Source organism: Sceloporus occidentalis, unplaced genomic scaffold, assembly GCF_023333645.1.
Source record: "Sceloporus occidentalis isolate IW3139 unplaced genomic scaffold, rSceOcc1.0.p SCAF_30, whole genome shotgun sequence".
Classification (NCBI taxonomy): Eukaryota; Metazoa; Chordata; class Lepidosauria; order Squamata; family Phrynosomatidae; genus Sceloporus; species Sceloporus occidentalis.
The window spans coordinates 817186-829379 of NW_028317010.1; the positions used below are offsets into that span (position 1 = coordinate 817186).

Consider the following 12194-nt stretch of genomic DNA (forward strand, 5'->3'; position numbering starts at 1 on the left):
TGTGTCCTTATGTCATTTGACAAAGAGTCTTCCTTTTAAATAAAAAGAAAAATGAAATAATGCTGTATTGACACCTATCTTGTTACAGCAGAGAATGTATTCCTCAGCAGTTAAAAGAATAGTAACTAAATGGAGCTTAATGCATCATATGCAGTCTTGCAGGTAGGTGGGGAAAAAAAATTAAATTCTGGTGTCTGTCGGCATCAGAAAACATAAAAATTGAAGGCAGCCCTGACAGGACACGGCAAGCATCTTTCCCACTTAGATGGGATGCAAGAAGGGTAAAGTAACTGTAGCAGCCAATCAGTGACAGGAAAGCACACCTACTAAAATGAATGGGAGCACTGTATGCGCATGCACAGAGGGGGGTATCGTTAAAGTATATCATGTGCCAGTATACGTGTTCAGCTACATATATCCTGCAGGGAAGATAGCTGGGGATGGAGACCGGGGTAAATGCAAATGCATTAACGCCTTCACAGGGCCTACAGGACCAGTAATGTACCTGGTGTGTCATCGTGCATGCAATATTTTCTACAGCAAATTACGTGCATGTTTAACATCAGCAGTCAACACATGCTCCATAGTGGAAATGGGCAGATTGAGGAATCTCCCTTGTTAACAGGTCCATTAAGCAGTGGGACACTCAGGGGGGCTGATCGTCTGTTGATACATCATTGGTTAGAGGTAAGTATAACTTGTCCTCGGAAAAGTGTTTGGCGAACACATCTACTATATGGTGATTACCCGAGTGGGGGAAGGTACAAATGCATACTGGGGAACTTGCGGAATACACCATGATTGATTTGATTTGGCGACACCATAAAAAGTTAAAGGGACCATGCAGCTTTCATATGCATTAAAGTGCATTTGGCGGCTGAAGTCTCCCTTTACTCTCACTTCAATGCTTAATGGATATAGAACGGGCATATCTTTCCCATTGTATTTTATTGGAAATTTCAACTATGACACATCCCTTTAAATGGTGCATGAAAAGTTGTGGCCATCTGCTTAGGATGATGTGAGCATACACAAACACTATTACAGTATATATGCTCATAATGCTCCTCACACCCTAGCATCAGAGACAGGCAATGAAGTCACTGCCAGCTGCGCAGTTCATGCTGTGGTATGCAAATTACCACTGCCTCATAACCCGTTAATTTGATTTTGTAAGATTTATAGAACAAAAAACTAAGAAAAAATCTAATTCAAGAACATGCAAAAAAGAATGTCCAGGGGAAGAGTCTTTTAATTACAATCCGTGACACATGGCAACAGAAAGTGATCAATGGTCCTGCTGCCAAGAATAAAATAAATTGATCAGTTTTAGTCCATCATTAATATGTAAATTCCAATGATAAAACTCCAAGTACAAAACCTCTGGAAGTTTGATCAAGAAGCTGTCAATAATAGGAAGTAGATGCTCCTTTATTCAAGATTACTTCCTCCCTCGTTGACTTCTCATGTCCTTCTTCATCCTTGCATCTACAACCTTGAAATGACCCTTGACTCCAGCTGGACGACGAACCTTTCGCCCAACACCCTTCTTAGACACCACATATGTAACCTGGCGCTTCTCTTTTCCAATACCAGCTTTTTTATATACACTATGAAACAGAAAAGGGGAAGACATGGACATTTACCAATATGAATTACAATTAAAACAGATTAGTATAGTAACATGACATGAAAATCCATAAAATATAAACAATGCTTAACAGGTCATGTTTAAGGCTGCGGTTTACATTGAGTGCATTATAAACTATTTTATTATTGTATACTACTGATGACAGTAACTGCACCATTATCACATTCAAGCACCTAGTTAACAGATCAAGGAACATTGGGAACCAGAATTAAAGTGAATCTGAAACTAATGGAATGTACTTTGGATACAACTCCCACCTACTCAAAGGAAGCTCAGTTTTAAATGTTCACCTTCCTTTGAAGCACAGCTTGATCACAACTATATCAATGTTACCCGTTTGTGGCCCTTGGGGAATGGATTTGTGCAGCTGTTATGGGCATTTGGTTATTCTGCAATAGTGTTGAACATGTTTATAAGATGCCTGTTGAGCTAATTAAAGCTGATATTGGGCTGCATCAGAATGAACAGAATAAGAATGTCCCACGGTAAAAATTTTTTTTACTTATTGCGCAAAATAAAAACAGTTTCCCTTTAAAAACCTTTTCTCAATCTTTTTTTATTAAGGAGATATCTGGTCTTTTTTCTCCCTCGCTGGTCATGCATGCTTGTTGTTGTTTTTGTTATTAATAGTTAAATTATTTGTTGGTGTACTTGTCTACGTACAGCACTTCCTGACAAAGTGGCCCATACCCTATGAAACGTATTAAGCAGAAGTGCTTACTCCTTGAGCAAACAGAGTTGGGACTTGTTTTTATGCGCAACTGGATAAAGGTATGTTTTTATTTCTACATCGGCTGCTACATTTTGTTTTCACTCCGTGTTATATTCACAAGAAGCAGCCTGAAGAAGAAACACTTTAGAACCCATGAGAATTAAGCAAGTACATTAAAACATGGAAGTCTAGTATAGTGTCTCACCTGCGTAGCTGTGCTGCTTTTTCCCTCTCTGAGATGTCAACAGTGTTTACCACAGCTTCGGCCTTCTTCTTAGCTTGCTCCATTTTCTTTAGCATCTGTTCAGGGCAGTGGAAAGTCAGGGTAAGTAAATCAAAGGAAGGGATGAAAGATGGGTGTTGAGAAAGAGAGACCCATCAAAAGCATGGGAAGGTTAGGAACGAGAAAAGACGTACACAACCAGCAAGGCAATACAAGTAATTAAATGTCCAAAAAAAAAAAAAAGCCGTGAAGAAGCATGGAAGTAACTAGTGAATTACAAAGGACAGAGGATGTAATAAAGGATTCAAAACAGCATTTAATTGTAAATATGACTGACATTATAATGTCTTTTTAACTTACCCGTCTCTTCTTTCTGGCCTTTGCCTCTGCCACTTTTTTGATGGGACGTGCATTGAGTTCCTGTTGCCTCTTTCGATATTCCTCCATCGTTTGGCGGTCCACGGGGACCTGAATAATGCGGTGCTTCTTCTCCTCTGTCACAAACCAATCAGGGAGCTCATCCTCATCTTCATTAAAAGCGTACCTACCAACGGACAAACAAAAATGGGAAGATGTAAATCAAGTCCTATCTGTTTCATTAAACAAAGTATAAGTCTGTGTCAAATAGGTATTTTTATTCTTTCGTTAAACCCTAGAGTACCAGAGGCCATATTTCTTCCCTTGGGAGCACATACCAACATGCCTAGTCTTGCTATAAATCAATTTAGGTGACGATTTTATGAACAGGTTCCACTTTACCTAGGGAAATCTACATATGTTTTTGAGGACAGGTCAAGCTGTCCATACATAACTAGTTTAATGCAAATCATGCATTCCATCACAATATTGTGTTAAATACAAAAAACCTTGTTTCCCCATGTATGCCAACACAATCAGTAATACCGTATTTGCTCAATTATAAGACGTTTTATATTCAAGGTCGTCTTCTAATCCGACCTCAAATAGAGGTTTGACTACAAGACTAAGACAAAGATCCAGATCCCCTGCAGCTCTGCAGGGATCTGGATCTTTGTCTTAGTCTTGTAGTCAAACCTCTATTTGAGGTCGGATTAGACCCCTGCTGCTGCCGGCACTTCCTCTGGAGGCTTCTATGACGGAGCACTGGCATCACATGGCCTTCCAGTGCTCCATAGAAGCCCCGGCGGAAGTGCCGGCAGCAGCGGTGGGTGTCTACAGCTCATGTGGGTGACAGTGCAGTTATTACAGGGTAGCCATGTTTAAGAAATGGTGAAATTGAATATACGAAACAGGTATTTTTTGCACTCACAGGGCCCCTACTTTTGATGACTCCAATAGGTTTTTGGCTATACAGGTCATCACAAAGAAACTTGCTACACTGTCAATAATTTGAAACCCCTTTGTACTGACCTATTGAATGACTTGTCAATTAGATCTCTGGTAGACTTCTTTGATGTAGCAATAACTGTCCCAATAGCAAGACCTTCTGGGTTCAAGACACGGGTACGTTTCACTGCAGACATTAGAAAAAAAAAATGATGAAAATTAACATGGCAGTAAAGATACTAGTTAAAGCATATTTTATTTTCTGTAGAGTAAAACATCTCTAGGTGAAACTGTAGGTGTAGAGCTGAAGTGCAAAGCCCTGGATGTGGTCTCGTTATTGAGCCACTAGAAGCACAGGCTGCCCGCGGCTATTCCACATGTGCACATTTACCAGAACACCTGCCAGCCAAAAAGGCTTAGGGGGGGAGACAAATAAAAAGCACAGAATAATCCAGTTAAGGTGCAAATTCTGTCTAATGTCTGTTATTTCTTTAGACACCTCTATATAGCTATATATGGAATTGCAGGTAAGTCTCACAATCTTTAAAAAGGTAGCTATAACTAAATTTAACTACAATTAAATCTACCATAACTTGTGATTTTTATTTACCGGTCTGTGTAATTGTTTCATAAACATTTAATGTAAATGTTAAGCACATATAGCCAGAAAAAATGTGTCAGAGGGCCAGCATTCTGAAACAAGCAACAGAAATCCTCTATTTAATCTTAGAGCAGAAATAAGTTATTTGGGCGTGATAATCATGGCAATCTTGAACAGGGATGAGGCTAGGGTTAGTGGTGTCTGGGTGCCAAAGAAATTAACACACATGCTAACATCAAACACACGATATTTCCCTTGCACCACTAACCTAAGGCTCATCACTGACAATCCAGCACCATACGCTGCCACACACTTACAAAAACACGTGCTAACTTCTTTGGAAAACAGTAACTGAGCACAAATGAAGGCCATGAGGTCACACAGCAGGGAAACCCGTTTGGTTTTGGTAACATACCTGGACGCTCTACTGGAACCACTTCAAAGTCATCTGTCTCATCCTCTCCTTGGTCTCTTTTCCGTTTATGTTTTCTTTTCATGGACCTGATATCCCTGAATAAAAAAAATTCTAATCAGCGCTACGCCAGGAGATCATGTTAAACCAAGTTTATTCAGTTCTTAGACTCTGCAATAATAGGCAAGGTTGGCACAGAAGACTCAGCTTACTTGTATTTTAGTTATAAAGTATCCTAGTAAATGAAGTACATTCAAAAGCAGGAAAAGGTTGCCAGTGACAAGAAAAGTCAAAGAATGGCCACATTAAATTGGCCAGATCACATTTTTAAGCACGGGAGGACATGCTAGTTTTTGTACGCCTTACACATTACCACATGATAATGTCCTTGTATCCTAAAGTCTGAGTCTGTCCAGAACATTAGTAAAAAGTGTTTGGAAACATTTCCACAGTGCAACGTCTACTAAGAACAAAGCTGCAAGTTGCAAATACTGTGACAAGAAATATTCTTTCCAAATGCTACAAGGATGACAAACCAAATCCATGCTTGCCAGAAGTGTCCTAAAGCCATACAATTTTTTTTTTATAGAACTAAACAAGGGCCATTATAGCAACGAAAGTGTAAATAGCTTTACCCTCCATCCTTCCCATTCTAGAAACACTGTGTAAAAAAAACCCCAAAACTATTTTTTGTTGCAAATGTAACAAGGTCTGTATAGTAAAACATACTATAGTAGCATTAAATCCCATATACATCTTGTGTCTGTTTCCTTTCCTCAATTTAATTTTTTTTTTTTAGAGGATCACTCCAATGTTAACCTCACTATGAAGCATAAATACGCAACGTGTCCACATCCGACTTGCACAAATAATGCCAGTTACTTAACTTTTTCATTTGTAATTGGTGCTAAGGTGCAAATCTGATTGGGCTCTCCCAGTCTAATTCATGGAGGACTATAGGAGATCTGGTTTTTTTTTGTTTGATGGTTTCTTCATTTATTTAGTTGCATTTGAAATGTTCTTAACATATACAGACCTTGTTGTTCCATTTGCAACAAACAAAGTTTTATAAAGCAATTTAGTTTATTATTTACTGATTAAGCTGTTCTTTTATTTCAAGCATGATAGTTTTATGTTCCCAGTGTAACAAAATAATTTTTAAATCGTAAAACTACTCCACTCTGCATTTTTTTTTCTTCAATTTTTCAAGTTTTTTCCTGTCTTTTTTCCCATGGCTTCGTAATAGCCAGAAAAATGTACATCTCTACACATGCCTACAAGTATGTCAAGCTACTTGCACCTCTAGTGTACTCCTTTTGAGGGCTACAACTTCCATCACCCTTATAATTATGCTTAAACTGGTGATAATTGTAGTCCACAGAAGCTAATCAACCTAATTTGTTCTTAATTAAAAAAACAATTGTGCGAGTTTTTGTTTTTAAACTTTTATGGGGGCTTAGAGTAGTAGAGGCAACTCTGACATCACTGATCACAGAGTGTTATCAGGCTTGTTTTTTTTGTTTTTTTTAATCAATATGATTTTTGGTTGTATTTACAAAAAAAAAAACTCACTTTTCATCCTCACTGCTGTCGCTGTCTGACTCACTAAGATCGCCATGTGCATTGTCTGTAACGGGTGCCATCTCTCCAGAGCTTTGTGTCTCTAGATTCTCTTCTGGGCTCTCTGCTGCTGTTCCCTCAGTACCTTTGAAGGCTTTCTGGTTCTTTTTGTCTTTTACTTTTTTCAGTGGCTTCTCTCCTGCATAGAGAGAAGTCGAGAGGATATGAAAATACTGCCCTAAATATTGATTTTCTTACATATCACCTTTTCTCCTCCGCTCACCATTCTTTTCCCTCAACAGCTGTGTCTGTTTAATCTCCAGATCTTCATCAGCATCAAAATCCATTGAAGAAAAAACACCCTAGGGAAGATAAAAGTATAATGCCTTATGGAAGTGTTTCCTAAACAACCTGAGAAGGCCGTTATCGAAAGAAATGAGATATGCTAATTCCCTGCACTGCTAAAAGAGAAGATAGCAATAGTTCAGACTTACATGTTTCTTAATCCGATACAACACAAAAGATTGAACATGGAGCCCTAATCACTAACTCTTACTTTTCCAAACCATAGGTTTGTGTCTCTTTGCTGACGCTCAGACTTTTCCTCAAGGGAAATGAGTAGTGGATTTGTTTCTTCCTTCTCATCTTCCTGAGACTGCTCAATGGAAGGAGCCTCCTTTATGCTAATAATAATAATAAAAAAAAAATAAGCCAAACATAGCTGGAGATAGCACACGAGAAACAAGTGTGATAATCTCTTTCCTTACCACGTCTCCCTAGCGTTTTCTTCCCGTTCTCGCACTTCCTGAAGGTCCTCCTCCTCAATATCGCTTGCAAGAGAGATTTCATCCTCTCCTACTGACCCTTCATCATCAGAGAGGACTACATCTCCATCGCAGATCATACCATTTGACACAAGGGAGTCTGCCATAGACATGTCACCATGAGAGAGGGACTGTAAGAGCTTTAAAAAAAAAAGGAAAAAAAGCATGTAATTAGTAAAAAAGTAGCAGAAGATATGGAGATCTTAATGGCTCATGAAAGATTAGAAGCTGTGACTTCCTACTATCCATAAGTGTTATTAAGGCAAAAGAAATAAAAGTAACCAAATTCTTCAAGTGCTCACCTCACTCTTGCCAATGGAACGCAATGAAAACATGCCTGTTTCCCCCTCATCAGCAATAGACACACCAGGGAGATCCATTTTAAGCTCTACTCGTTCTCTCTGGCGTTGCAGTGCCTTCAATAGCCGTTTTTTCTTTCTATAAGGGAAAAGGGCATCAGAGTTCCTCTACCTAATTAGACTAGAGGTTCACGGATAAGAATGGTTGCTTATGATTATAGTGGCAATAGAGACTCCCTGGTCACTTACCTTTTCAGAGTAGCAAGCTCTTCAGCCTTCACTTCTGCCAGCTTCCTGTCAAGTTCCTCATTTTCATCCTCCAATGCAACTGCAGGGCTTTTTTCTTCTTCTTCTTCCCCATCTTCCTCCTCACCAGAGCTAAGACTAAGAATAAGTACCACTATGAGTCACAGTCTGGGCAAAAGCAACGGTATGATCATAACAGAAAAGTGCAAACTCCATTTTTAACATGGAAATTAGTTAAAAAAGTTTGAGTGAAAACAAAGACATGGAGAAATGAGGCAGAAAGATTACATAGGACCAAAAATTGTTCAGGGAAACATTTATTTTGAGGAAGGGAGCACCACTTATGAAAAGGAGTTGCATGTTCAATATACTGATGTTCTTACTTTATTTCCTTTCCGGATTCCTTTGATTCCTTGAATTGCTTTGCAAGATATCTGCGTAACTTTGTCCGCCAGCTTAAAAGTGACCTGAAAAGAAGAGATTTTCACTTAGGATTCAGTTCTGGAAAAAAATAATGTAATTCAGAGCATTGGGGTGTTATAACCTGAGTTCCTTGCGACCCAGAACTTTGATGTCTCGGCAGCATTCACGGATGTCATCGGTTGTAGCTGTATGCTTCTCAAGTTCTGGATGATCCAAGGCAATCTAAATAAAAGCAACAGTGTAAAAAGCGCAAAAACATCTTTTGTGATCTGTATGGTAACCCATATATAGCCCTGGCATCCTAGACACGACGACAACTCACCTCACTGGTCTTTGACAAAAAGTCCACTGGATTTGGAGTTCTAAGGAAATCAATCAGGGATACCCGATTATAGAGAGTAAGTGATCCTTCCGCATAACCCTCTGCCTGGGAGATATAGAAATAGTGCATGTCAAAGAAATCTGCCAAACAAATCCCATCACAACTAGGACATTAAATCAGGGCTCGAGAAAGGTCAGGGGCGTCCAAATTGCGGCCCGCCGGACTTCAATGTGCAGCACGGTGTGTGCAAGCCATCCACCTAATAAAATTCAAGCGGCCGGCGTGCACACACGGCGGTCTTACAAATTTGTCAAGCCCTGCATTAAATTAATATGAACTATTGCAATATTAGTACAGACAGTACATACAATCAAGACAGATGCACTAAAAGAAACAAACCTTGGGCTTTTTTTGAGACACAAGCTGAGAGACTGTCTGTACAGGACCTTCCACGTCTTTAAAAGCAAATTTGGGATCAAAGAATCGGCTGTCTATTTTATCTGGAGCAAAATATCCTAAAGAAAAAATGCAAAACATTAGTGAGAGGGTGATCAAATGTAAGTCAAAACAGGGTTGATGCTTACCCTATCGCAACAGAAACTCACCTTGGCATACCACAAAAATCTCAGCACTTTCGCTACGAGAGGCCTGGGGTTTTGTGGAGTTCACTTTCTTGAAGAACTGCTGCAGGATCCACAGTAGGGACTGATAATCCGAGGAGCGGAAAACCTTAGTAATAAACCAGCCACCTTTCGCCAAACAATCACAAGCCAGACGAAGCGCCATAAGAGAGAGGTGTACTGAAAGAGGTACGAAAATGAGGCTATTAATAATAATAATAAAAAGAAGAAATATGGGCAAAAATCACCTCAGAGGACAAGTACACTACAAGATAGACTGTCATACCTTGTGAGAAAGCATCATGTGTCCAGTTGGCTCCCACATTAGGAGCTCCATCATTCAGAACAACATCTGCCTTCCAAGTCTGCAGCTGCTTTTTGACTGACTGATGGGAGAGACAATGCAAAGAGATATCATGCATGTAACACAGAAGAGTGGGAAGAAGCACAGTCCCCAAAAAATAACTCCGGGAGAGCACAACCGTTTCATGAAGAATGAACAGATGAGCATTTTGAAGACAATCTGTTGATTATATGCCAGCCTTTATACAGTTTTATTTTAATCTACACGTGAATATCTATAAAGGAAAAGTGATCATACTAAATGTTGAAACTTGCTCACCTGCCTGCAAGAGTCACTGGTTATATCCTCCTGAAAGGTCACTACGTTAGGAATTGGTTTAATAGGCACAAGGTCCACTCCTACAGAGAAACAAGGTTTAAAATTCACAAGAAACTGCTCATCCAACACACAGAGCAGAATTGTACCGTCCTAATAACTCACCTATAATCAGACTGGAGACCGGCATAAACTTTGATGCAACCTGAAGCCTATAAGTAAAAAGGCAGATGAGTGCAGGTGACAAAAGCAACGTCCAAGGTCCAACCACTGATGGTCACACAGTCACACCTATACTGCATCCATAATGATACCTACCAGCCCCCTGGAGCAGCACACAGATCCACCAGCGCACGGGCTTTCTGTAGAAATTGAAATTTTCTATTCAGTTGTATGAGTTTAAAGGCCGACCGAGAGCGGTAACCTATAAATAAAAGCAGGTAATAGCAGTACATTTATGATGAGGGGATGTCAGGCGTTCAGATCGTTACAGGAAAACTAACAATATTCTGTATATAAGAAGCTCTTTTACTCCTGGGGTACTCTTACAAAAAAGGAGAAAAGTTGCCAGACAATAAAAATCTCTAGTTACTCAGTAGAGCTCTATTTTTAAATCTAATGAGTTTTTTAATGAATATTTTCTCTCTTCTAATTCTATATTGAAAATGTGGTCGTGTTAGCTTTTGACTTACCTGTCTCCTTTGCTAAATGATAAAATTTATCCTTTCGACTTTTCCCGATTTTTCCTTTCTTGCCCATCTTGCGTCAAAAGGTTGCCAACTGTGTGGAAACAAACAGAAGATTTTGCAGTTTATCCCAGTCAAGGCCAGCTTATCTATTTTACGGTTAGTTTTGTAATCTATGCAAATCCCATTCAAAATTAAGGGCCAATTACTTAATTTCTGTAATATATATCTACATATTTAAAGGGGAATTCCCACCACTTTTTTATTGCAAATTTTTTTGTTGCATACGGAGGGAAAGTCATCTAAAATATTACATGACTGCCTACAGCAGCAGCCTTCAGGTCCAAAGATAAAGGAAGTTTATAGGAACAAAACAAAATAAAAACATTCAATGTTAACCTACATTACTGCCAAAAAAAACAAAAAACACAAGCAACCCCCTCCCCCCAAAAACCAAAGTGTGTGAAGAAAAGTATTTTTTCCATGGGACTAAGAGGAATTAATAGTTTTAAAAAATATGAAATGTGGGAGTTAATGAGTAGCGACACTGAAATAACATAACTTTGACGCATATTCTCCAACCTACAGCAGCTCTGCCCAACATTTATATTCCGTAGACTGTGGTTCATATTCATCAGCATTCGTTTAGCCATCTGGAGCAGTACAAAAACAAACCTGATGGGCCACGAGGTGGCCAGCCATCTGAAACACCCTTACGAGACATGTTCATGTTAACACACGTGTATTTCATTTTACTCGCTGTGCTATGTACAGCAGACCACTTTTGACCCACAATAAGCGTACAGAAATGTTGGCCACACATCATTTGAGATTTACGCTGGATGAGTTAGTGCCGCACCAAAGACCTCAAAAAAGATGGAAACAGTCCGTCACGGAGCGCTCAGACTCATGCCTTTCCAAACCTATGTTGTGGTTAAAGACTGCGTCTAAAAGAGCACGCATATACACATATACCTGCCTACATCTCACACTTAGACATGTCCAGCTTCAGTATATTTAAATTTGTTTCTATGCTCTGTACAGTCCTTAAGCCACCTTTGAATCACAGGCATCCAGAATTGTTGGTTACCAGGCAGTGAAAGGCCTCACACTTTCAATACTCAAGGCAGGAAGGTAAAGGATGACAAGAGCAGTAGAAGAGTGATTTATCACAGTTCATTAAATCAAATGCCTACAGCTACAGAGCTCCTCCAGCATGCAATAAAGAGAAAACATTTTTAATCATCAACTACAGCCCGAAGCAGCAAAAAGGACGGCCAAAAAAACAAACATACCGATTAAGATCAATCCAGTAAATTCACAGTGCACTTTTTATTTGTCACTTTTTTAATGTAACAATAAGGATCTGAAGTGTACCAGAAGTATTATTGTGTTAATTGAAACTTAACATCCCTGTCGACATACTAATACAACCAGAAAAAGGGTCAAGGTGACCCTTAGACCATATTAGTAAATCTGGTGATTTTTGTAGTAAGGGAGATCAGTCTACTTGGAGAGAATGAGAGTTTGTACACATCAACCCCTTAAGGACCAGGCTGTGTTTTACCTTTTGTACCATTGGGACCGAGGCTGTTTTAACACTTTTGCGGTGTTCGTGTTTAGATGTAATTTTCTCCTCGCTCATTAAGTGAACCCACACAAATTATATGTTGTTTTTTTTCAGGACAAGA

General features: G+C 39.3%; 1 protein-coding gene across 1 annotated transcript; it reads right to left on the reverse strand.

Moving 5' to 3' along the window:
* Positions 1-1441: 1441 nt before the first annotated feature.
* LOC149298859 (pre-rRNA 2'-O-ribose RNA methyltransferase FTSJ3-like) lies at positions 1442-10576 on the reverse strand. The gene is made up of 21 exons (XM_089486736.1): positions 10510-10576; positions 10136-10241; positions 9983-10029; positions 9821-9900; positions 9485-9584; positions 9184-9378; positions 8978-9093; positions 8579-8683; positions 8378-8478; positions 8217-8300; positions 7837-7971; positions 7591-7726; positions 7232-7428; positions 7021-7147; positions 6748-6826; positions 6477-6663; positions 4908-5002; positions 3976-4078; positions 2947-3130; positions 2569-2663; positions 1442-1610 (listed from the first exon to the last, which is right to left on the reverse strand). The coding sequence occupies exons 1-21, from the start codon at positions 10574-10576 to the stop codon at positions 1442-1444; spliced, it is 2508 nt and encodes an 835-aa protein (XP_089342862.1).
* Positions 10577-12194: the final 1618 nt, after the last annotated feature.

Coding starts and splice junctions, on each gene's coding strand:
- LOC149298859 (XM_089486736.1), bottom strand. CDS start 10,576: ATGGGCAAGAAAGGAAAAATCGGGAAAAGTCGAAAGGATAAATTTTAT. Junction 9,379..9,484: donor ACATGATGCTTTCTCACAAG/GTATGACAGTCT, acceptor TACCTCTTTCAG/TACACCTCTCTCTTATGGCG. Junction 6,664..6,747: donor GCTGTTGAGGGAAAAGAATG/GTGAGCGGAGGA, acceptor CTCTCTATGCAG/GAGAGAAGCCACTGAAAAAA.